At 48.1% G+C, this 26,527-nt stretch overlaps 1 protein-coding gene across 1 annotated transcript in view; it reads right to left on the minus strand.

Moving 5' to 3' along the window:
* LOC308370422 (membrane-associated phosphatidylinositol transfer protein 3-like) overlaps positions 1-26,527 on the minus strand; it is a gene marked incomplete at both ends in the record, with an annotated part of 47,961 nt that overhangs the window by 15,676 nt on the left and 5,758 nt on the right. The window contains 8 exon segments of the mRNA XM_080845074.1: positions 3,481-3,651; positions 3,795-3,909; positions 5,006-5,100; positions 8,791-8,921; positions 10,839-11,038; positions 11,502-11,558; positions 11,560-11,613; positions 22,688-22,877. Coding sequence (XP_080701200.1) covers positions 3,481-3,651; positions 3,795-3,909; positions 5,006-5,100; positions 8,791-8,921; positions 10,839-11,038; positions 11,502-11,558; positions 11,560-11,613; positions 22,688-22,877 — 1,013 coding nt within the window.

A 26,527-nucleotide genomic window follows, 5' to 3' on the forward strand; every position in this document is an offset into this window, starting at 1 on the left:
GCAAAGAGCACCAAAGAGAACGTGTTGAGGCAAGAAGGTAAAACACTTCCCTGATGTGAGGAGAAGTGTTTTGGGTCAAGGTGTGTGGACACCGTTTGCCTTGTTTTGTGTGCCTTGTCTTTGTGCCGTGTGTGTGTGTGTGTGTGTGTGTGTGTGTGTGTGTGTGTGTGTGTGTGTGTGTGTGTGTGTGTGTGTGTGTTTGCTATACGGCCAGTATATGTACTTAGCTAAAGGTTAGTCTCTGTGCCTAGGTTTGGGGCCTGGCTTGGGCCGAACAGGTGCCTGTGATTTGGGCCTAAGTAGGACAGGCAAGTGCCCAGGGTGCAGAGGACTGAAGTGCCTGTGAGTACGGCCGGTATGTTTGTTTTTGATTTATTTTATTTCATTTATCACATGTGTTGGGGTGCTATAGAGCCCTTGTTAATAAATCATTTTTTTTTTACGGAAACACCACCATCTCCTGCCCTTCTTTCCCCACTACACCACAAAGTCCAGTCGCCACAATCCCAAATAACATGGGGTGACCGGTCGGTCCCTCACATTTGGTGGCAGTGGTGGGATGTGACGCTGACCGAGAGGGGGAGCACAAGACCAGCACCGGCAGGAGATGGCCTACCTGTGGCCAGCCAACAACAGCCCTGGAGGAGGATCCATCCCGCAGCGGCGCAGAGCAGTGTGGCCGGCTTGTCCCGCCACCTGGTGGCGTGACTCCAGAAGGGGAAGGAAATGTGAAGGTGAATTCTCCCCCTCCTCACCATGGCAAAAAGGGATGGTGCCCTTTAAGACTTTTGGACTCCACCCCCATAATGGTTGGGGATGGCGCACCTGATTCCAATGTTGGAGCTAATGAAGCTAACTTTGCTGTGCCCTATTTAAAGGGTGCCTCATTCTCAAGAGGGAGGTTGGCTGGGAGAGACTTTGTCCAGAAAGGCATTCAACAGCACAGCTGCAGAACTTTGGGGGAGGAACGGGTGTACTGCTTTCCCTGTTTACCGGTGTGAGGTGAAGTCAGTACGTGTCTAGATATGTGGACACTTTTAGCTTTGTTTTGTTCCCTTGTTTTGTATGCCTTGTTCTGTGTGCCTTTTCTGTGTTCCTTGTCTCTGTAGCATGTTTGTGTGCCTTGTGTTTTCTGCTTAGTGTATGTAAGGATTTAGTTTCAAGGGCTAGCTATGTACTTGGCTGCAGGCTGAGTGCCTGGGCCTAGTTTGGGGCCTGGCTTGTGGCCTTGAGAGAAGGTGCCATTATTTGGGCCTAATCGGCCAAGCAGGTGCCCAGGGTGCCAGGCACTGGAGTCCCAGTGAGTACGGCCTGAGTGATCTTGTTTTGTTTAATTTGATGGCACTGTAGGGGTGAGTCCCCGTGTTAATAAATGTGTATATATATTTGTATATGAAACCACCATCTGCTGCACTGTTCTTTTGCACTTCACCACCCAGTCCAGTCGCCACATCCCCAAACAACGTGGGGTGACCGTCCGGTCCCTCACAGTGGGGCACAGACAGAGAGAGAGTGGGGCACAGACAGAGAGAGAGTGGGGCACAGACAGAGAGAGAGTGGGGCACAGACAGAGAGAGTGGGGGGTTCAGACAGAGAGAGTGGGATACAGACAGAGAGTGTGTGGCACAGACAGAGAGAATGTGAGACACAGAGTGGGAGACAGAGTGTGCACTACAATAAAAGACTTCAGGTAACGGCTGCAGAATTCAAAACACTTGGCAGCAGAGCAACAATAACACAACATCCTAAACAACACCAGCACCGGCACAAAAGTCAAGAAGAACACAATATCCTAAGCAACACCAGCACTGGCACAAAAGTCAAGAAGAACGCACTGCAGAAAAGCATCTGAGCGATGGAAGTTTCAACACAGTGTAATGTGCCCAGGAGCTGGAGAAATGGTTGGCCTCCCACCCTGTGAAGAATCTATATGCTGTAGAAACACAAGCCTTCATAATGGGTAGGGGGGGCAGACTGCTGTTTCAGATGCATTCACCACAGGAGGCCCAGGGAGGTAGGTCTAGAATGGCTGGGATGATTGAGAGGCTGGAGGTATGGAGAAGCTCCCTCAGTGCATGTCTATGAGCTGGGGATCCAACTATTAATTGCAGCACTGCAAAATAACTGTCTGAGGATTTGGTGTGTGTGTGTATGCATGGATGGGCTTGTGTATGGGTACATGTGTGCGTTTGTGTGTGTGTGTGTGTGTTTGTGTGTGTGTGTTGCCATGTGTACATGTGGGTGTGCACCTGTCGTTGCTTCTCACTTCCATAATATTGTGATGTGTTTTTACCCATGATTGGTGGAGTGTGACTTAACTCACATAATTAAAACTCAGACAAACACTCTGCTGGCAGCCTGTGATTTTCCTCCTCTTTTCCCTCCCCTCTCTCCTTCACACACATTCTCTCTTTTCCCCTCTCTCTCTTCACTTTTTCTCTCTCTCTCGCTCTCTCTCTGTGTCTCTCCATCTCAGTCCTTTCCCTCGCTCTCTAACTTTCCATCTCATACCGTCCCTCCCTCTCGCTCCACTTCCCCTCTCTCTCCATCACTCACTCTTTACTTTCTTCCGCTCCCAAATGTTGCTAAGACATCACACTCTGTTTTTTAATGAGGAGAAGGCTTTCAGATGCGATGGCAGCTTGGAATAAAACCATACGCTTCATTGGTGGGGGTTTCAATCACTGATAGCAAACAGAGAATGAAATCTGTTCCCTGGTAAATCTCTCGGGGTCTTGCTGAGCTGCTCACCCTCTGTTCTGCAGGCTCAGTGGACTTTGTTACTTTCCTAAACGCATAGCTTCAAACACCACACCACCAGCTAGTGTGTGTGTGTTACTTTCTTAAACGCCTAGCTTCAAAACACCACAACACCAGCTAGTGTGTGTGTGTGTGTGTGAGCTGTGGCTATAAAAGCAGCAGCAATCACAAAAAAAAAAAAATTCAACTGTGTGGCGACGTCCCAAAAGGAGGGAAAAATGTCCTGAAAATAAATAACAACCTCGTTAGGGAGCGGAGAAACCCCCGACAAGCATCCCCAGTACACCAACACCCCACCACCACCCTGTGTCTACCGAGGGTGTTTGTGCCTTTGTGTGTGTGTGTCTGTGTGTGTGTGCATGTGTGTGCTCTCACGTCAGCACATACCTTTCACAGGTAACAGATGTGTGTGTGGGTGTGTGTGTGTGTGAGAGTCACACTTCTTATTTGTGTGCTTGTTATTTGAGATAAACCACACTATTTCTCACAGCCTGGGACACAAAGTGGTAAGTGAAACATTTCAGATTCCCACACCAGGGCAAGTCATTATTAACTCAATTCAATCACACACAGAGCAGATGGAACAAAAAAAAGTGAAATTAGATTTGAGAGAATGTTAGTCCAGGACCAGTGAAGCTAAATTAATAATTCAGAGCAGCGGGGGTGTTCCCCATGATGGTGGATGACGGTGGATGATGATGATGATGATTTCTCACTCACCGATGAGCGCTGAGCGGCTATCTCCCAGGGGGTAGCGCTGGTAGCGGGGCACGGCGGAGGGCGGGAGTCGGTGGAAGTCGCTGTTGAGCAGGGGCTCCAGACGAGAGGCAGAGGGGTCCGACGGAAAGAAGAGGTTGCAGATCTGAGAGCAGGCTGGCCTCAGCTGTGTCACTATGGGTGGGGCATGAAGAAGAGGGAGAGGTGAGGGTGCTGTGCAGTCTGTGTGTGTGCATGTGTGTGTGTGTGAGAGAGAGAGAGAAAGAGAGAGAGAGAGATGGACTGAAGGTCAAAGCCAGAGGCGTCCGCAGCCTCACCTTGGGCAGCTGGGAGCACAGTCCTCCTCATGGCCAGCACCAGGCCCAGTGGACAGCCCAGGAGGAAACAGTCTGACACCTCGAAGTCAAAACGCCCCGGATTCAGAATAGACAGCTGCAAATATGACTTGACCCCAAAAAAATTCTAACAAAAGGTTTTTCAGTGGTTTACACTAGTATCAGTTGTACTTAAAAACATACTAAAAGTTTACCAAAGTTTGACTCCAAGAAAGACCCCATTTTCAAAATGGCGGCCGTCAGGTCCTTAAAATGACCATTAGTCCTTTGTCCACCTCCAAGACCAGGAATACTGGTGCCGGATACATGTTTTAGCCATGTAATATTTTAATAAGCATATTGCAAGATAGATAAGTGATAATTCAAGTATAATTATATATTAAAGTAATTGGTTACAAGCATATATATGCTAAAAGGAATTAAAATTCCCCTTAAGTGATTGAAAAAGGAGAAATATGCAAGCACTACCTATCTGTAAAGAAAGAGGGAATATGCAATGGGTGGAAAGTAAAAATTAAAGACCCAAATGACCATGTCACTATAATGACAACGGTGAACATATACAAGAATGGAACTGTCATGATACAGGGAAACCTAAAAGAATTCCAAGTTGCCTTTAAAAAATTGAAAGAAATGGCTGAGATTGAGAAGCCTCTTGATAACGAGAATCCTCAGAGAGAGAGACCGAGTGTGCCCCCACTGTCAATAGCAGAGCAGAGGACACAGCTGATTCCCCCTCTTCAGAACAGGACCAACCACTACAAAACTCCCTCATAAAGGAACAATTCACACAACTCGAAATTGAAATAATTAAACTCAAGGAGACTGTTTTCAGGCTACAGTCCAAAAGAGAGCCACAACAGAGAAGGGATGGCTTAAGGCAAGATCTCTGTGTCTTAACAGACCAAGTGACAGAACTGCAGAGGGACAGAGAAAACTACAAGGAGGAGCTGTATAGGCAAAGAGGGCAGGTCAAAGCTGCAGCAAGCCCAGGACAACCACAGGAGAGAGCTGGCAGCACTCAGAGTAGAGCTGAGGGCCAGAGACCCCACAGTGCAGAGCCTCTAGAAACAGCTGTTTTCCATCAACCACCATCACCCAACAACACCTAAAACTCCTGACCAGACCAACCACGCTCATACCAACCCACAGGCCACCACCAGCAGCCAATCAACACCCCCTGCAGCCCATACCATCTCACAGGCCACCACCACCAGCAGCCAATCAACACCCCCTGCAGCCCATACCATCTCACAGGCCACCACCACCAGCAGCCAATCAACACCCCCTGCAGCCCATACCAGCCGAAAGAAACAGTCTCCCTCAGCACCTACCAGCACTCAGGCCACCCCCACTAGCCAGACAACATTCACCAAATCCATCATCTAGGAACAGGACACAGAAAATCCAAAGCGAGTATACATTGTTCTTCTCATGGACTCAAACGGTATATTCATCAATGCAAAAAAGCTGTTCCCAAACCACCATGCAACCAAGATATGGTGCCCCACTACTCAAAAGCCCTTTCTTCTGGATGAGAGACAACTTGGATCACCAAGTCACATCATCATCCACACTGGCACAAATGACCTAAGGAGGCAGCAAGACAGAGCGGCAGTTTCGCTGAGAGCAGTAATAGAACGGGCCTCCAGCACATTTCCACAAGCAAGGATTGTGTTCTCCACGCTGCTGCCCAGAAAAGATGACCACCCCCTCACCATCCACAAGATCAATGCCAGCATCTCAAGGGACTGTGCACTTCGGTCAAACGCCCACCTCGCCCATAACTCTACCATGAACACAAAATATCTCTATGACCACGTCCATCTGCATAAACGTAGTCCCTTTGTTAGCTAAAACCCTGAAAGATGCTGCCTTCACACAGACAACCACCCCCCAAACACACAGCAGGGGAAACACAACCACCCCTCCACCAATAACACATGGCCCACACAGTTCGCCACGCCCCGGAAAACAGAGGAGGCCCCAGGAGAGGCCTGGACCACCTTCTGTGAATGGACATGTGCCTACACTGTAACATGGTGCAGCTTCACCACCCCATCGACTCCGGCCCTCTCGACCAGGGACACTCATCTATGCCCAGGCGCTCAGTGGTACAGGACGCTCTGCCGGCAGAGAACTCCGAGAGATTCAGCAGATGCTCAGCCTCATCTGTTCTCACCTAATGGGCAGTGGATCGTGGCCAGACCAGCAACAAAAAACAATTAAGCCAAATGGATTCTCTTTCAATTAGTATGTGGAACATACAGGGGTTAAGTTCATCAACCTTTGGTAAGCCTCAATAAGGACTTCCAAAACTATGTTGAAAACATAGTAAGTTGCAGGAGATAAGGTACTCACTGTCCTCCTCACTACAGAGAGATCGTACTACCCTCTCAGAAATGAGTACAGTGCGCAAAGGCAGGGCCTCAGGGGGATTAATCATTTGGTATCAATCCAAATTACATTAAGCACCTAACCCTTACCCTTTTAGTGCTAACCCTAACCCACCAATGAACGCATAGAAGACGACTATCTAAATTGCTATTAAATCCGGTTAGCATCATTAGCATTTGTTTAAAACTCTTGCGTTCAAGTTGACTGATAATCTCAATATCAATGTTTTTCAAGACTCAAAAGTCTTGCACCCAAAAACATCAAGGTAGGCCTATGTATCGAACCGTGGGTCAAACATTGTTATAAAAACCAAATTGTGAGTTTGGTGTACCGTTTCAGCCCTGCTAATCTCATAAAATCATGTATTCCATAAGTATGTAATTATGCCAGTGCAATTTAAACAAGTCCAATGAATTCATAGACCCAGAAAACATGGGGTTAGAAACCAAAATTACTTGGCAACGTCAAAAAATGTTTTTTTTTTTTTATTTTAAGGACTTCCTGCCCATCTTGGACGCCATCTTGAAAATGACACCTTTCTAGTGGTCAAACTTTGGTAAACTTTTAGTATGTTACTAAGGACACCTAATACTACAAGAAATAGCTGAGAAACCTTTTGTTAGAATTTTTTTAGGGTTAGGTGTTATTTTTTCATATATGCAGCCGCCTAGAACAAGGTTGCTGCCTGGCCGTAGGTCCGCACCGTCCTGAATAAGGCATAAAAAAGGCATAAAAAATAGACTCAACAACAAATCACGACTGTATATCCTTAATCCTCTTGGCATTGATCAGGGAAAGTGTTGGTTTGTGTGTGTGTGTGAGTGTGTGAGTGTAAGTAATTGTGAGGCGTGCAGCTTGTTCACTGTCAGTGCGCTCCTCTGCACTGGCCAATTGGTTTTGTGATTGGGGCAGAGCCTGAGGCCAGAGCCTTGAGCTGTTCCCAGCCTCTCCTCCACCTTCCGGCATGTTCAAGGCTGTGTTGAATCAGAGCATCAGATCAGAGCTGGGTGCCTGGGGAGACAGAAACTCAGGCAGTGGTGCTGACCTGGTTGCCCAGGCTTCAGCCCGACACGCGTGGAGCTCCTAACTGTCTGAGCGGTGGCGTGTCCCTTAAACACAGGCCCACTTACCACTAGCAGTAGCCTTCTAACGCCTGCACCGTCCCGGGGGAGTGAGGGGAGGAGAGAATCGCCCCTTCCCACTAATGGATGTCTCCGTTCCTCTCCTCCATCGAAGCACCTCTTCTGTTTGCCTCTGCCGCTCTGCCCAGCTCATTCTAACCCCTTTTAAACACAAACCCACTATACTGACATTATGGAGACCCCTCATTATGCCAGCTATGCTTGTTTACACTGAACCAAACAAAGCTGACATAATGTTGGGGGAGGGGGTTCAGATAGTATAGAAAAAAAGCTTCAGTGATGTGCGTCATTTAATCAATTTGACATTGTTTTCCATATTACGACAAACCATCAGAGCCCGCCAGAGGCCTTGACTTGATCAAAGGTTAAAAACCTTTCTAAATGCATGATAAGATGCATGGAGAACAAGAACAAGAGAAACGTTGTTCAAAAGTAATCACTGATACCCAGCAGAGAGAAGGAAGAGCCACTGATGAGTCATCACCACATTAATGTGTTTACATTTGTTTTGTACGCATTAAATAGAAACCCTGAGCAACATCTAGGGTTCATTCATATCTGGGGGACAAATAAACTACTTTGTAGACTGAAAGACAATTATGACTTACAGCTGACTTTCTATTCTTTAAGTCATTGCTTAATGGGATGAGTCTGCATATTGCTTGGTTGGTGTGTATAGATGTATGTTTGGTTTATTGTCCTCACGAAGAGAGGCATACATCTAAACAATCACCCCTGCCTTCCACTGTTGCTCCCCCTAACCGGCTTACACAGACAGCTCAAATAAGGTGTGAAAAGGCAAGTCATGTTGGCAAGACATCTTCGGGGAGTGTGTGTGTGTGAGTGAGAGTGTGTCAAGGAGAACATATTCATGTATGACAGATGTTACTCACTCTTGGCTCAGAGCACTCTAACATGAGGGGGAGGCCACACGCAGGTTGTTAATAATGAAGTACATTGATGAATAGAATGAATAAGGAATGAATCCATCCGTTTAGTGGAAGATACATGAAAAACAACACTGTAGCACAAGGGGGTGTCAAGCTAATCGGAAAACAACAGCCAAATGGCCTCAGAGGAGGGGAGAACAGCAAGAGTGGAGAGAGCAGGCCTTTAATCACCCTGCCAATTCGGAAGAACCAACCAACCACAACTAAGCACCAATGAACCTGCTGGAGAGAGAGCACAGCTACACTAGGTGGGCAGGGCCAAGGAATGCCAGGCAGGGTCGAAACAGAAGTGTGTCTACAGTACATATTCTATGAGGAGTTAGCATATGTATGATAGCCTGTATGTTGGGTGGTTAAACACAGAGTGTGTACTGTAAAGTATAATCACCGGAGTGGTTATAGAAGTGGAACCTGAGCGGGAGTTGTTGGTGCAGCTGCTAAACGCCCTTGCTGGGGGCACGAGTGGAGCTTTTACCCAGCCCTACACACCGTGCCCTCCCAGTGACTGCACACCCAGGCTGGGGGGCATCTCCTCCACACCGTGCCCTCCCAGTGACTGCACACCCAAGCTGGGGGGCATCTCCTCCACAGCTGGCCTCACAGGAAGCAGGATGGAGCATCTAACTACAGTGAGTCATCAGACACAGAGAGGCACCATGGTCGGGTGGGGGGTGGGGGGTGAGGGGTGGGGTTGGGTTAAAGATGGAGGAGGGTTGCTGGGAGGTGTTGATGGAACCCCTTCAGGCTGTAGTGAGACCCCGTCACGGTGCTGCTCTGTGCTACCATGGTGAGGACACGTCTTCCAAAAATTGCGCTGCTATTTACCTGCGGCATTCTGTTGTTGTTGTTGTTGTTTTCCTTGCCTGCACAAACACAGACTATTTTTAGCTGCGCCGCTGGCAGACAGGCAGGTAGGCAGAGAGACGAGGCTGTCACACAACAAATGCTGATAAATAGCAGGAGAAGGGCGAGTGACACATTCCATGATAACCTGGACAAGGGCCAGACGCCACCTGACACACCGCCTTCAACACGCAGACATCAATCCCTTTCCATGCTAATGAAAATAAATGGAATTACTTTTTCTGTTTATATTGAAGTGTGCATCTGAGTTAGGACACTCATGCAGGACTTGAGAGTGAGTGAGAGGAATCACCCCACCCTTTATACTTTAAGTAGTTATCAGTTGCTACACGCTGCCTGTTGTGTTGTGGGGAGACTGTTACTTTCATCACAGGGGCCTTTTCTGTCCAGGGTACTGTTCGGCGACGCTCACTAATCGGTTTAGCAAGCTAAATTCCAGGCCAAAAAAAGACAACGCCCCTTTAGCGAGTTCGGCGAACCAACTTTTGATCAATAACCATGGTAATTAATCGCTTAGCACTAACCTGCTCCAGTGCAGGCTAATATGAGAGTACCTGGATTAAGCTTGCCCCACCCCTGGAAAAAAATGGCAGCTCCCTTTTTGAGAGACCCTGTGGACATAGGAGCAATCCTAGTAAGACAAGCTTTCAGAAACGTAGTTGTATTTCGCGATCGCCAAGATCCATTGCTTCAAAGTGACAAGTTTAAGTACGAGCGGTACAGGTTCAGCAGACAGGGACTGATCTATTTGCAGGACCTTCTGTCGCCGTACATCGCAAACAGTACACGCCGCAGCAGAGCGCTTACTGTGCCTCAGACGCTCTGCATAGCCCTGAGATATTTTGCGTGGGGGACCTTTTTGTACATTGTAGGAGATGCTGAATGCATTGGCAAAGCCGCAACCTGCGTTGCTATACGCAAAGTGTACCTGGCGCTGCAGGGATTAATGAATAATTTCATTAAATTCCCTGGATTTATCCCTGCCAATAATATCAACGAGGGATTTTATGCTATTTATGCTATTTTACCATTTAATGAAAATGCATTTCTATCACTATTCATTACGGAGTTTATCATTATGCAGAGTTTCCGAATGTGATTGGTGCAGTGGCCCAAATGAGGCCGATTTTGTGAACAGGAAGGGCTTTCACAGCCTTAATGTGGTATTTATGAGATAATTTTCCTAAAATTAAAACAATAAACAATAATTTGTCTTTGACCATAGGGGTCATGGACTTTGCAATTGCCTGCTGTAGGCTACCCATGTACTGTACAATACCCATGACTTGAATGCAATTCATCTTAGATGATCTGTGACTCCACCTGCCTGATCACACATGTTGAGGCCAAGTGGCCGGGCTCCGTTCACGACTCCCGTATATTCAGGCAGTCTACATTGTGCCACAGCTTTGAACAAGGTATAGCAAATCTCATGACATTCAGAAATGGATTATTTTATGTAGAGGTGATCCAACTTTGTTCATATCATATACTAGGGAATTATGATGGCCTCCTGATTGGGGATAGGGGGTACGCATGCCGGCCTTGGTTCATGACCCCCTATATAGATCCAGCCCCAGGCCCTGAGCTACGCTTCAATGGTGCCCTTGCTCGGACGAGGGGTCGCATTGAAATGACCTTCGGACGACTCAAGGGGCGCTTTCATTGCCTACGGGGGCTGAGGGTGGCACCGGAAAGGGCCATTGCCATCACAGTGGCGTGCGCCGTGCTCCACAATGTGGCCACACTGAGGAGGGAGAGGCTCCCAGTGATAGTCGGCCCTCATGAGGACGATCTGCTGGAGCCTCTCCCGAATCAGGATCTGACTGGACCGGCTGCAAGGGACGTCATTGCCCACAACCATTTCGGATAGCTGTCCAGGATGGCTTTGGGTAATGCTCCACTGAATAGCCCAAACCTGAATGTTCTGCTATACCAAATTGAGAGAAAACTGAAAATTCAGATAAAGTATTCAGATAAAGTATTTATGTATTGTATTTTGTTACATTTTCTAGCAACAGTATTAGGTATTTTATTTTGATACATTTATTTGAAGGGTATTTTGTATTTTGTATCAAAATACATTTTGATGTATTTTTGCCCATCTCTGCGGGTGCGTGTGTTTGTGTGTGTATCTGTGTGTGTGTGTGTATCTGTGTGTGTGTGTGTGTGAGTGTGTGTGCGTGTGTGTGTGTGTTTGTGTGTGTGTGTGTGTGTGTGTACCTGTGTGTGTGTGTGTGTGTGTGTGTGTGTGTGTGTGTGTGTGTGTGTGCGTGTGTGTGCGTGTGTGTGTAACTGTGTGTATATCTGTGTGTGTGTGTGTGTGTGTGCCATACCTTGAGGCTCTCGGTGCTGTTGCTGAAGCAGAGGGCATCGAAGCACAGCACCCCCCCCCCGCAACACCCCCCCCCCCCCCCCCCCCCCGACACAGTCGCCCAACAAACACACCTGGCCCACCACACCCAACACCCAACACACACACAACTGATTTAGAAGCACAGCACCCCCCGACACAGTCGCCCAACAAACACAACTGGCCCACCACACCCAACACCCACACACACACACACACACACAACTGATTTAGCCCTTACTCCATCAGCGCTCAATCAACAGCACATTGACAGGACCGTGAGAGGGAGACGCTGCCAACTTGATCACACTGTCAATGCCGCTTGATCACACAGTCAATAACACACAGTAAATTGGGACTTAAAACAACAACAAAGGCATCCCACTTGCTAACTGAGCCTCTTACAAGGTTTGATGTGGGTGATGGTGTGTGCACAGGCTCCTTCAACATCTCCCAAACCACAAAGCCCAAGCCGCTTTAAAGGCTGTCGACTGCTAATGCTAGCCCTTACAATGCAGTCCTAGACATAAATACTCTCTCCTCAGAGTCGGATGGGGCTGATTAAATCACCAGTGCCTTATCACAGTGGCATGGAATTCCCAGTCTCTGGTATAAGTGTGCGCTTTTCATGACTGTCTTAGTCCTTGGAGGAAACAGCAGATTTACAGAGAGAGAGCGAGAGAGACTCCCTACAGGCGCATTAAGACTCCCTACAGACGCATGTGCGCTAGGGTTGTGCCGATGGACGATATCATCGTCCATCGTCATTTTTGACGGTAACCATCGTGATGCCACGCCCCCCCATATGAATTAAAGTCAGGCATGAAAATTAAATAGGCTACTGCTAGTGCTACAATATGCCTAATTGGCTTATTCTTATACAATGTATTATTATTAGGGTATTATGTCTAGGTTACAGCTTTTCTTCGTTTTTCCCACGTCAAACATTTCATGTTATTCACGTTATCTAAGCCTGCTCCTGCGTCGGGAAACTTGCTTATTGTCAACAGAAATATGACGTTCAACTTAGCGAAAGCATTAACTTCAATGGCTACAAAATAGAATAGACACGAAGGGACAGAAGATAGCTCGATCAACTTCTTACATTGAAAGCCAAATTGCTATTTGGAACCACGAGGATATATTTGGCTTTGAACGAACAGCGGAGACTAAATATAGCAAGGGGGAGCTTCTCACCCCTCATTCGCTAACATTACATTGTTATCAGAATAGCTTGCTCCGTTGATTTCACATCATTTATCTGAGGATTGTTTCATATCTATGTGAAGCCATTTAACATCATACAAGTGGTTGTGATCACCTTGAACCAAAGACTGCTTTTATTGGTGAGCTGATTTGAGGAATTAAACTCCAGCTGAAGTTGTTTCCTGGTTGTTACGGTTAAATACCTGCTAGCTTACTAGCTAGCTAAGGACACTTTAAGTTACCTTCAACGATTTAAATGGAAGAGTTCAATTTGCATGAAATGACAGCTAGTTATCTAGCTGATGTTATAGTCTCCTCGACTTAACTATACAATTATAATGGAGACTGGTAGAAACCCTCAGGGTGCCTGTGCAACTTCGTATGAAACAGTTCATATTCACGAGTTCAAATATCCAGATATTAAAACGAATTCATCACAAGCTAGCAACTGCCAACAGTATGAACCTTACCAATGTGTATGTTAAGAATGCTGATATGAAATATGAAAAACAAGTTGTCAATGTGCAAGCTACCAATTGAATGGGTTCATTTATTGTAAATCTGACACTGCAAGAGTCGGTGCAGCCACGAACCTTCACCGCAGCCACGAACCTCACCGCTAGTCACTGTTCAACATTCGTAAACGTAACGGCATTTAAAAAAAATAAATGGGACTGAGTAGTAGGCTACAACCCCCCCCCCCCCCCCCCCCCCCCCGACGAGACGATATCATCGTCCATCACGATGTTTCAATGTAAACATCGTCTTCTGCCAAATAAGGAGACATCGCCCAACCCTAATGTGCGCTCACACACACACACAATCACACACACACACACACACACACACACACACACAATCACACACACACACACACACACACACACACACACACACAAACAAACACAAACACACACACACACGCCCAGCGCGCAACATTTTTTGGGGGGCCCATTTGGGGCCGCAGATATCCATTGTTTCAGACAGTTCATAGATCGGTTTAATCAGAAAAATTGTGATTTTGCTCTTTAGTTTTGCTTGCATTTAGTACAGTACCTTGCGTAAGTATTCACCCCCTTGGATGTTTTACCCTTTTATGGCTTTTATAAATCAGTCATGGTCAATATAAGTTGGATTTTTGGACAAAAAAATTCACAAAATAGCTCTCTTTAATGTCAAAGTGAAAATATATTTCTACACAGTTATGTAAATTAAATACAAATATGTAATGAAAATAAGTGATTGCATAAGTATTCACCCCCTTTATATAGACTGACCTAATTCAACAGAGGTCCAGCCAATTGGTGCTAGAAGTCTCACAATTAGTGATATGGGGATCAGTGTGCAGTAAATGTGTCTCAAGTGATTGTAGTATAACGACACCTGTGTCTGGAAGGTCTATTCACTGGTCAGTATTCAGTAATCAGTATTCCTGGCTACTGTTACACCATGAAGACCACAGATCACCCTAAGAAACTCAGAGAAAAGGTTATTGAAAAGTATAAGTCAGGGGAAGGATACAAAAAAATGTCCAAGGCACTTAACATCCCCTGAAACTCTGTTCAATCCATCATTCTAAAGGTGTCATGACCTTGAACTTCTGTCGCCACGATTTTTGTCATTGGCGACATCTAGTGGCCTAAAGACTTGTTTTATTATTTTCCTTTGTTCCCCTGTGCCACACCTGATTTATATTATTGTTGTCAATCAATTACCCTTGTAGCTAGACTATAAAAACCCTGTATTGGCTCGTCATGTCATTGCGACGTTTGCTCAGACACTCCTGTCCCGTGTGAACACTACTCCCAAGTAAGACATCTCCTGTGCTGGTTTTTGCGTGGTTCTCGCCACATTTCGCTGTTCTCCTAACAGCGGTCTCTGGAATTCTTTTTCTCCCGTGGGTGAGCTAGAGCTACATTTTTGTTAGCTTCCTTTGTTAGGCCTTTTGCCATTCTGACTGTTCTTTTGTGATTTGGATTACTACCGTTTGGAAACTACTTTTGCGTTTGGATTATTCCCTGTTGGAGATCTTCTGTGTTTTGTATTCCACTCCTCATTTTTGCTGTCGACGTCTTCCCTTCTTATTATTGACTGTTTGACGGAAAACTAATAAAGCAAAGTTTTGAGTTTATCTCTGCGTCTGGGTCCTCACTAGCCCACTGGGTTAGTCACTGGTTACCACGCCAGCGACCTGGGTTCACATCCCGACCCCGCTAACCTAACAGAACGTCGCGAGCATTATGGACCTAGCAGAGCAAATGTCCAGAATCGAGCAGATGTTTCAGGCCTTAACTTTAGACCTACAGTCAAGCCACACCCGTCTGGACCAGCACGAGCAAGCATTAGTGCAGCACAAGGAAGCAGCGGCTCGCCAGCAGGAGGAGGTCAATCGTCAGCAGGCAGAGCTGGCGTCTCAGCGTGAGAATATGGCCCACCAGCAGGCACTGCTTACGTCCCAGCAGGACAGCATGGCTCGCCAGCAGGAGGACCTTGGCCGCCAAAGGGCAGATATTGCATGCCAGCAGGAGGGTTTACTACGCCACAACCAGCACCTGCAACAACTGGACCAGAGAGGCGCTGCACAGCATCTACCTGATGCCCCTGTCCCACATTCCTCTGCAGAACCCCGGGTTTCCCAGCCGCCACGCTATGACGGTGAAAAGGGGGGTTGTCGAGGCTTCCTAACCCAATGCGACCTGATCTTCGAGCTCCAGCCCCGGGCCTTTTCCTCTGACCGCCTCCGCGTGGCTTACATTATCACCCTCCTAACAGGCAAGGCCCTGAAATGGGCTACTGCAGTCTGGGCAAAGCAGGGCTCAGTCTGCTCGTCCTTTGGGGATTTCCAGCAGGAGATGTTAATGGTCTTTGACCAATCAACGACTGGGCCAGACACTGCCAAGCAGCTGATGACCATTCGGCAGGGGAGGCGTTCGGTATCGGACTACGCCATAGAGTTCCGCACTCTCGCAGAGGAGAGTGGATGGAACGAGAAGTCTTTGGCAACAGCCTTCCACCACGGGTTGTCGGACGTCCTGAAGGATGGCTTGGCCTCAATCGGGTGCCCCACTGAGCTAGAGCCTCTGATTTCCCACGCCGTGCGTTTGGACAACCGTATGAGCGAGCGCCGTGGGGACCAGGGGGTCTCTTGGGTTCTACCGGCAGGCTCTTGGAGGTCCAAGTCGAGTGAGGATACTGAGCCTATGCAGTTGGGAGGGACCAGACTATCAGCCCGAGAGAAGGAACGGCGGATGCGTGAGGGTCTCTGCCTGTACTGTGGCGAAACAGGTCATCTCCGATCCTCATGTCCCGAGCTCTCGGGAAAAGGGGTCGTCCGTCCAACCAGGGGAGGGTTGTGACGGGCGCAACCCTTTCCTCCCAGTTTCCTGACCAAGCGGTGTATCTCCTCATCTCCATCTCCTGGGGGGAGAATGAACATTCATACAGGGCCCTGATAGACTCCGGGGCGGCAGGAAACTTCATTGACCGGGGTCTCGCACTGAGGCTCAAGATCCCTCTGGTTCCCCTTGAAACGCCGCTTGCCGTCACTGCCCTGGATGGGCGAGCACTGGGGGATGGAAATGTGACTCGGGTCACATCAAAGGTGAGGCTACAATTGGGAGACCATCGTGAGGAGATCTCCTTGAACCTGATTCGTTCCCCGGATTTTCCAGTGGTCTTGGGGTTCCCGTGGCTCAACTGCCACAACCCCCATCTTGACTGGGTGACAGGCCGCATCCTCGAGTGGGGTCCTACCTGCCACGCCACCTGCCTCTTCAGCGATTCTCCTCACTGCCTTCCCGAGCCTCCTGATCCTGCTGAACTGTCTCTGGTGCCGGCGGAGTATCTGGATCTGCAAGAGGTCTTCAGCAAGAGGCGGGCCTCGTCACTTCCCCCTCACCGGCCATACGACTGCTCTATCGAGCTGCAACCCGACACCAGTCCAACCAAGGGGCGGATTTTCTCCCTTTCCCGTCCAGAAAGGAAGGCCATGGACGAGTACATCAGGGATGCCCTAGCATCGGGGTTCATCCGTCCGTCCACTTCCCCTGCTGGAGCGGGGTTTTTCTTCGTGGGCAAGAAGGATGGATCTCTGAGGCCCTGTATCGATTACCGGAGCCTAAACAAGATAACCATCCGTAACCGCTATCCCCTGCCACTGATGTCCACAGCGTTTGACCTCCTTCAGGGTGCTAGGATTTTTACTAAACTGGACCTGCGAAGCGCCTACCACCTGATCCGCATCCGGAAGGGGGACGAGTGGAAGACGGCATTCAACACCCCGACGGGGCACTACGAGTACCAGGTGATGCCCTTTGGCCTTACTAATGCCCCAGCCGTCTTCCAGGCTCTAATCAATGACTGTCTCCGGGACATGATTAACCACTTTGTTTTTGTGTACCTGGATGATATCTTGATTTTTTCCAAGTCTCTGCAGGATCATCGCCTACACGTCCGACGAGTTCTCCAGAGACTCCTTCAGAACCACTTATTCGTTAAACCCCAGAAGTGCGAGTTTCACCGGCCTGAGGTCACCTTCCTGGGATACATCCTCAGAGAGGGCCAGATTGAGATGGACCAAAAGAAGACCAAGGCAGTGAGGGACTGGGAGGCCCCTAAGTCCGTTAAGGGTGTGCAGCAGTTTCTGGGGTTCGCAAATTTTTATAGGAGGTTCATCCGAGGTTTCAGCTCTATTGCAGAACCCATCTCCGCCCTTACCAAGAAGGGTCGGGGTCCTTTTGTCTGGTCCCCTAAGGCAGAGAAGGCGTTTTGCGAACTGAAGAGAAGGTTCTCTTCGGCCCCCATTCTCGTCCTTCCTGACCCGTCCCTGCCGTTCATTGTGGAGGTGGATGCCTCTGAGGTAGGGGTTGGGGCAATACTCTCCCAGAGGGCTCAGGATGGCAAGATCCACCCTTGCGCTTTCTTCTCCCACCGGCTGAGTCCTGCGGAATCCCGGTACGACGTGGGGGACCGGGAGTTGCTGGCCGTCAAGCTGGCGCTCGAGGAGTGGAGGCACTGGCTGGAGGGTGCTCAACATCCGTTCCTGGTGTGGACGGATCACAGGAATCTCGAGTACCTCCAGGTCGCCAAGCACCTCAACCCCCGACAGTCTCGATGGTCCCTGTTCTTTGGGCGGTTCGACTTCACCATCTCCTACCGTCCAGGCTCGAAGAACGCCAAACCTGACGCCTTGTCCCGGCAGTTCCCTTCCGCTAGCCAGGACGAAGAGGAGAGGTGCGTCATTCCTTCCTCCCGGATCGTGGCATCCATCCGCTGGGGAATTGAGGACAAGGTCCGAAGGGCACAACAGGACGAACCCAACCCGGGTCCAGAGAGGCCTGGTCTCCTCTTTGTTCCGCGGGGTGTACGGTCTCAGTTACTCCAGTGGGGCCATGCTTCGCGCCTCACAGCACACCCTGGGGTCCGACGGACTTTGGAGTTTGTGCAGAGACATTTCTGGTGGCCTGGCATGGCCGAGAATGTCAAGTCCTTTGTCGGGGCCTGCGCTGTCTGTGCACGAAGCAAGAACCCTCACCAACGGCCTCAGGGGTTGCTTCACCCCCTCCCCATCCCACACCGGCCATGGTCGCACATCTCCATGGATTTCGTGACGGGTCTTCCTGTGTCGGAGGGTAACACGGTAATTCTTGTCATTGTAGACAGATTTTCTAAAGCCTGTCGCTTTGTGCCGTTACCCAAGCTACCATCGGCACTTGAAACGGCAAGACTCACTTTTAACTTTGTTTTTCGAGTGTTTGGTCTCCCACAGGATATTGTGTCCGACCGCGGTCCCCAGTTCTGCTCCAGGGTGTGGCGGGCCTTCTGCAAAATGATTGGGGCGACTGCCAGTCTCTCCTCGGGCTTCCATCCCCAGTCTAACGGACAGACGGAGAGGATGAACCAGGAGCTCGAGACCACCCTGAGGGCACTGGTGGCAGACAACGCGTCCTCCTGGAGCTCTTTCCTTCCGTGGGCAGAATATGCCCACAACACCCTCCAGTCTTCTGCCACTAACCTGTCTCCTTTTCAGTGCCAGTTCGGGTTCCAGCCTCCCTTGTTTGTAGAGCAGGAGGAGGACGTTGGGGTGCCCTCTGTCCAGCACTTCATGAGGAGGTGTAGACGGACCTGGAGGAAGGCCCGGCAGAACCTGGTCCGCACCGCGAGGACCACACAGTCCCAGGCCAACCGGCGCCGGAGACCTGCTCCATCCTTCCGTCCAGGGCAGAGGGTGTGGTTATCTGCACGGGACATCCCCTTGCGAGTGGAGTCTCGCAAGCTGGCTCCCAGGTTTATCGGTCCATTCAAGATCGTCCGGAGGATCAACCCGGTGACCTACAAGCTCCAGCTTCCTCGCACCCTGAGGATCAACCCCTCATTCCATGTGTCCCTGCTGCGACCCCTTCTCACCTCTCCTCTGGCTCCGGCTGCCAGGCCCCCTCCCACCCCCCGCATCGTGGGTGGACAGCCCGCCTTCACAGTTCGCCGGTTGCTGGACTCCCGTCGGGTTGGGCGCGGGTTACAGTACCTGGTGGACTGGGAGGGTTATAACGCAGAGGAGCGCTCTTGGGTTCCGGCCCGGAACATTTTTGATGACTCACTTATCAAAGACTTTCACCATGAGCACCCTGATCGCCCAGGGGTCGTCGGGAGACGCCCCTAAAGGGGGGGGTACTGTCATGACCTTGAACTTCTGTCGCCACGATTTTTGTCATTGGCGACATCTAGTGGCCTAAAGACTTGTTTTATTATTTTCCTTTGTTCCCCTGTGCCACACCTGATTTATATTATTGTTGTCAATCAATTACCCTTGTAGCTAGACTATAAAAACCCTGTATTGGCTCGTCATGTCATTGCGACGTTTGCTCAGACACTCCCGTGTGAACACTACTCCCAAGTAAGACATCTCCTGTGCTGGTTTTTGCGTGGTTCTCGCCACATTTCGCTGTTCTCCTAACAGCGGTCTCTGGAATTCTTTTTCTCCCGTGGGTGAGCTAGAGCTACATTTTTGTTAGCTTCCTTTGTTAGGCCTTTTGCCATTCTGACTGTTCTTTTGTGATTTGGATTACTACCGTTTGGAAACTACTTTTGCGTTTGGATTATTCCCTGTTGGAGATCTTCTGTGTTTTGTATTCCACTCCTCATTTTTGCTGTCGACGTCTTCCCTTCTTATTATTGACTGTTTGACGGAAAACTAATAAAGCAAAGTTTTGAGTTTATCTCTGCGTCTGGGTCCTCACTAGCCTACTGGGTTAGTCACTGGTTACCACGCCAGCGACCTGGGTTCACATCCCGACCCCGCTAACCTAACAAAAGGGACTGATATTATTGTTTCGAAATACTAGAGATATATATTGCGTAATGCAAAGAATGGAGAGGTGTCGATAGTTATTTCTTGTATTTCGAATTTGCTCGTTCACACTCACTGGGACAGTTTCTAACAAAATAGCTAGCTAGCTAGCTTAGTGTAAACATAGCCCACTACTAATTCTCTCAAGTAAACCCTAATTTAAGCAGTTAACAATCGTTAACAACTACAGATAGCCACATTCTGTAACTACCTTTACTTACCATTTCACTCCATGCATCATTTACTTCGAGCTAAACTCCTTGGCTATAATCTTGGATGTCGTTGAAGAGACCTTACTTCGGCAGAGTGAGAAAACCAGCGCAGCAGCCTCCGCGAGATCCCCTTTACATCGTTAATGATATCAGGGATTAAAATTAACTTTTTTCACCACTGTCCCGGAATCGTCCCGAAAATCATTTTCAACCGTCCCGAAACGTCCCGGAACCGTCCCGAATTTTATGAAAAACGATTATGTATTTATTTGTTAATTTGAGTAGACTAAGAGATGGGACCTGGACGTAATAATCACTGGTAGTAGTTGGGATTGAATGGTGATATTAAACGCGGACTGTTTGGTCTACATCAGGGGTTCTCAAACTTTTGCAAGCTGGGCCCCCCCAAAGCTGGTTAGGGGTAGTTGGGCCCCCCCCCATCGCCCGCCGCCACTGCCCTCAACTACACCACCATTTATAGATAGATAGCATATTGTAATTGATATGCATGACATGTCAAGGTTAGGCTATTGTTATTGTTAGGCCCATACATGCAATTATTATAACTATTTATTATCATTATTGTTATTATTTTCAGTAGTAGCAGGCCTATTAGTAGGCTATTAATATTAGCAGCTATGTGAGCCTACATGCTTTCTTATTATAATAATCATCATTATTATCACCATCATTATTATTATAATTTATGTTTGTCGACCAATTAGTATTTTTGTATTATCATAATCATAATATAGTCAGAATAATAATAAGTGTTATTATTGCCATCATTAGGATACTGTTATTATTATGGGCCTCTTGTGATCTTTACAAAACAAATCTTACAGGTCAGTAAATGTGAAACATGAGCTTTCTTTGCCTGGCAAAGGTCCTCAAATCTCGGGGCAATGTTTGACAAACATATCCTCAGGTCATCCTCGATCTGTGCGCGGTTACGGTATTTAGTTTTGAGCGCTTGAAAAGCCTGCATCGCACAAATATGGCGACGCGAAAAGAACGTGCATTTTTAAGACAAACTCGCAAAGCTGATGGTATTCCGTTATCATTGCTACCCAGAATGACGAAAGAGGGGAGGTGGTAAACAGATGATTAAGTCTACTGTCACTCTTCAGCTCAATAAGCTGATCTTGCATGTCTATTGACAGCCCGTCTGCTGAGCAGAGAAATGGATCCCGAACCCAGGCAAATGAACGGTAGTCCTCTTTGAAAATAGGACCCAAACTGATTTCTGATAATCGGCGTGATACAGTGTCATTTGACATAGTTATTGCGCTGAGTTTAGCAGCTGTAATCATTATTCTACACATCTTGCGTGGCCAGTAAAATCTGTGTTTTGGCAATTGTATGGGGTTTGCCAAGCTTAGCAATTCTATGAGCAACTACATACGGTGCCTCCAAAACTGCTTGGAGACAATGGTTCCAAACAAAACGAACTGTACACAATGTAGACAGGGACAGCACACAGAAGTGTCCAAGTGCTGGTGTTTTATTTGTTGCAACACGGAGGATGTTCAAAAAAATAAATAAAGATAAGGTGTTAAGGAGAATGGGCTAGCTGCATTTGGAAGAAGATAGTTAGCTAGCAGGCTAGCTCTCGAGGCTACGAGCTTTTTAAAAAAGACTGGAGAAAATGACAGAGCTTGAGCGGGAAGCAAGCGCAACATTCTGAAACATTCTGAAAACATTGTCACTAATAGAACACAAACGTGAGGCGCGAGTCCATTTCAAGTCAAGTCAAGTCAGATTTATTGTCAGTGTCTAATGTCTTCATTCAAGGACATTGAAATTGCGTTTCTTTTTCGTTTAAATGAGTTGCAAGTGCAATAAAAAACGGGCTGAAATTCTTGTCGTCCCGTTGTCGTCCCAAATTAAGTTGTTGATCGTCCCATTGACAATTTAATACGGCCCCGGGACGACGGGACGACGTTAATTTTAATCCCTGAATGATATGCTATTGGATTGTAATTTTAAGGGGGAGAAAACCTATAAACCAGAACGCACGCACATATGTAGCATTTGAGAGTTATAAAAAACGTGTCCATTTGAGACACAATCGTTTAATTTAATGTCATCACCAAAAAAAAAAAAAAAAAAATGTTTTTTTTTTTTTTTTTTAAGCCAATCATGCCAAATCATTTTGGGGGGGCTGAAGAACATTTTAGGGGGGCTTCAGCCCCCCTAAAACAGGCCTAACGACGCCCCTGCTCCTGATTATCTGTAGCACGTGGGAGACTGGAGACCCCCTCTGCCTGGTTTGGGATGACTCATAACAGATGACTCAGCCCAGCCCCGTTAGAGTCCTTTCAGCAGTGGAGGGGGAACCAGGTGCCTTTGCACCTCATATCTATTCTCTCTTTCTTTCTTTAAATAAGGGAGGGGGGGGGGCACCTGGCCGTTGAAGCCCTCGCCGTCTGGGGACTGCAAGAAGCTGTGGTAGACCTGGTTGGCACGAGCGATGACTGTGGCCACGGCGTCCTGGTAGTGCGGGGCGGCGATGGCGAGGAGCGGGAGTGCGGCCAGAGGGAGGTGGTCCACGCTGCTAGACACGCAGCTCACGTCATAGCTGTACGGGTTCAAGCTGATGGAGACATGATGAGGTGAAGAATCCATTATTCATATTGTCATAGATAACAGGTGCAGGTGTAGGGGTAGGGGTTCAGTGTGGGGACACAGAGACAAGTCAAGATGTAATCAACTGTCAAACTGATTAGTGACACAGAGAGGAGTGGATAGGCCCTGTCATTATTAGTGTTTTCTACATTCGTCCATAATCACTTACCACATGGATTGTCATATCGACTAGAGCTTGAAACAGGACTTAAGGAGGAATTCATCTGTGATCAATTATCATACTGATTGACTGACCCTCTGTCTGGCTGGCTAAAAACATGATAGCGATTGATCAGTCATTCCAAAACATGTCATTTATTAGATCAATGCCTATGTAGACTAGTGGCTCAGGTTCCGGATGTGGAAACAGTGAAGTAGATCAATTATTGGCCAAAATTCACCCTTCATTTGTCAGAAGGATTTTACAACCTACATAAAGGTTTAGCTTCAGCATCAATATGTTCAGCTCCTATACAAATCCAGCATGACAAATATAAAAGACATGAAATATATATTTTCATAATTTATTTCTAGGACATTCTATACATACATTCACACTAAAACCACTTGGGTGTAAAACCAGAACCAGTTATCCTCCGTACAGTATTGGTGATGGGTCCCTGATAAGAGGTCACACTGGGTAATTATATGCCGTAATTAAAATGAGCCTGCTGGCGGACAGCCCTGTGGCGCAGGGCACTTGGCCAACAACTTCAAACAAGGAGGCATATTTCATTTCAACATCAATAAAGTGCCTTGGCAAACAAACCCATGAATCAGACCATCTCGGTGGCCGTCAGCGTGACTTTTTGCCTCCTGTCAGGATGAGGCAGCTTGGCAGGCAGGCAGTGCTAAGCGGAGCTGTGTTGTGCGTAGCTGAGCTGGCAGCGGTCCCAGGGCTCTGTCTCCTGTTTTTAGCCACCAGTCCCCTGCAGCAGCCACCAGCACAACCAGAGACCTGCAGCAGCCACCAGCACAACCAGACACCTGCAGCAGCCACCAGTACAACCAGACACCTGCAGCAGCCACCAGCACAACCAGACACCTGTCAGACATCTCTAGCGGGAGGGAGGAGGCTGAGCCCCCTGTCAGGGTGGGGAGGAGAAGGATGATAAGGATGATTCTATTTATATAACTAGAGAGAGAGAGAGTGTTTGTGTGTGTGTGTGTGTGTGTGTGTGTGTGTGTGTGTGTGTGTGTGTGTGTGAGAGAGAGTGAGGGAGAAGCAAGTAACAAAGTTAGCAAGAGAAGCAACCATGGGTTTGTGTGTGAGTCAGGAGAGATGAATGAGGTGTGTATGTGTGTGTGTGTCTGTTCGTGTGTCTGTGTGTCTGTCTCTCCCTCAAACACAGAGACAGAGAGAGAGAGAGGTTTGTGTATGTGCGTCTGTGTGAGTGTGTGTGTGCATGTAGAGGGAATGGTGTGTGTGTGTGTGTGTGTGTGTGTGTGTGTGTGTGTGTGAGGGGGGGGGGGGGGGGGGGGGTTGGCTAAGTGAAGGATTGCCTGGGCCCTGTGCCGTCTCCTTCAACAGCTGTGCCAAGCCCCACGCTATCGATCTTTCTGATTAGAACACATGGCACCACCCCTCTCACCCGTGCTAAAATACTGCCGCAGTCAAGGCCCGTCCCCACGCCCAGCAAACTTAACTTAAAAAATTATACATCGGCTATACTGATTTATTTTGTTATCATTTTCATAATTTCTCTGAACTCATATTATTCCAAAATCATACAGGATTTTGCCTCGTCGGATATTTGTGTTTCTCTGGGTCTTTCACAAAGTAGTTATTACGCCCTTACAAGTTTTTCAAAGGGTATCTCCCTTATGTCCAACTTCTTGAACAAGCTCTTAGAGAACTGTCATTGCTCGACCGCCTTCCCAGTGTTGCCAGATGTACATTTACATTTACATCTGTGATTCAGCAGATGCTTTTATCCTAAGCGATTTACAAGGAATTTTGCATTTATAGATCAGGAGCAGTTAAGGGGTTCACACTTAAACACTTTGTAAGGAGGAGTGGGAAATCGAACTAGCAACCTTCCAACCTTTCGATTACTAAACGACTCCTCTACCTTAACTCATAATGTTAATAAGTTAGTAGAACTATCTGGGTTTACAGTGTAGCAGCTGAGGGGGACATGTTTGAAAGCAAGGACAAGAGGGAAGGAGAGAGAGAGAGAGAGGGAGAGACAGACACAAAGTGGAAACACACATATGCTGGAGCAGCTGATACCGGCGATACCACTTCAAACCCACTGCTTCTTCATAGCCCCATATTACTCCCAAAAACAGAATGGCCCTATTTCAAGAAAGCACTAGAAGCGGTTGGTGCTCATCAGACGGAGTGTGCCAGTATAGCAGAGCCATCCTGCCCCTCCTCCTCTCTGTCTGGGCGCCTCCCTGGCCACAGATGGCACACCGAGCCCCCCTGCCATAGCATGGAGCGGTGGAGAGCCTGGCATGGTGCTGTAAGGGCGTACCCGGGGCAGAGCGGAGGGCAGCTCGCTCTCCTGTCCTCCTGTCATGTTTACACCAGGTCCACCCACGCCCCAGCCAACCCTGCTACCCCCCCAACCACTCCCCATGGCGAGACACAGGGGCATTACCATAACAAGCCTCGCCAACATGGCCCCCTGCTCAATTAAGCAAACATCGCGACAGGAGCAAGTTCAAGGAGCACACATGGGCTGCTGAAACCCCCTTGCCATTGTGCCTTGGTTATTTATCCCTGCGGTCTGGGATAATCTGGGCAAATATAGCCGGTGCATATGCAAACCAATGCCAGCTGCAGAAAGCTGAGGCACTAATTTGCTGTCGTCAGATAGACTCAAATTATACATCAGCAAACGGAAAGGTGGAGGGAAGCCATGCAAACAGATTGGACTGGAGACCTGATAACAGGGGCGAGATTTAAAAAGGAATCTTGTCTGATGCGCATCCAGCACTTCAGTGCTTAACTTCCCTAAGGCTGGCAGGACTGCCAATGGCCATCAAAGATACAGTCAGAAAGCAGTGACAACTTAGTGAGCATGATTTGGGCCATCCAGTCTTTAGTAAATCCCATAACTGTGTCCCATCTTGATACTCTGAGTTCCAGCACAGTCATCAAAACAACCCATCTCCAATTATATCCCAGTCTCATACAGTTTCATTTCCAACACATAAGGTTGTTTCACGTCATTTAGCTTGATGCTCTTGGTGCGGAAGGAGCCATATTAGCCAGTAATGGAAAGGAACAGAGGCATATCATGGGCTATTTTCAGACCTAGCTTTTCTCCTCATTAAGGAAGGCTGTGGCAGACAGCGGCAGATAAAGAGGCCACCGAGCTAATGAGGCGTCCCCAACAGCTGCAGTGCCCCTCCGTCAACACACACACACACATAGAGGGGGCTCAGCCTGGGACTTTGCCAAAGACACACACACAACGCCAGCCATTTAAACAAAATGATAACATTGTTGATTGCATCGTCGCAAGTGTTTACCTCACTATGGCACAAAAACGCACACACCGCATACATCTCCCTTCCTGCCTTGGCGGCATCGTTAGGTGAGTCACCTCAACCAGACGGCGCTGCCACTGTTCCTGCTGACCCCGTTGGCATCCGTGTTCTCATTAG

The sequence above is a fragment of the Sprattus sprattus genome (genome assembly GCF_963457725.1).
Source record: "Sprattus sprattus genome assembly, chromosome: 9".
NCBI lineage: Eukaryota > Metazoa > Chordata > Actinopteri > Clupeiformes > Clupeidae > Sprattus > Sprattus sprattus.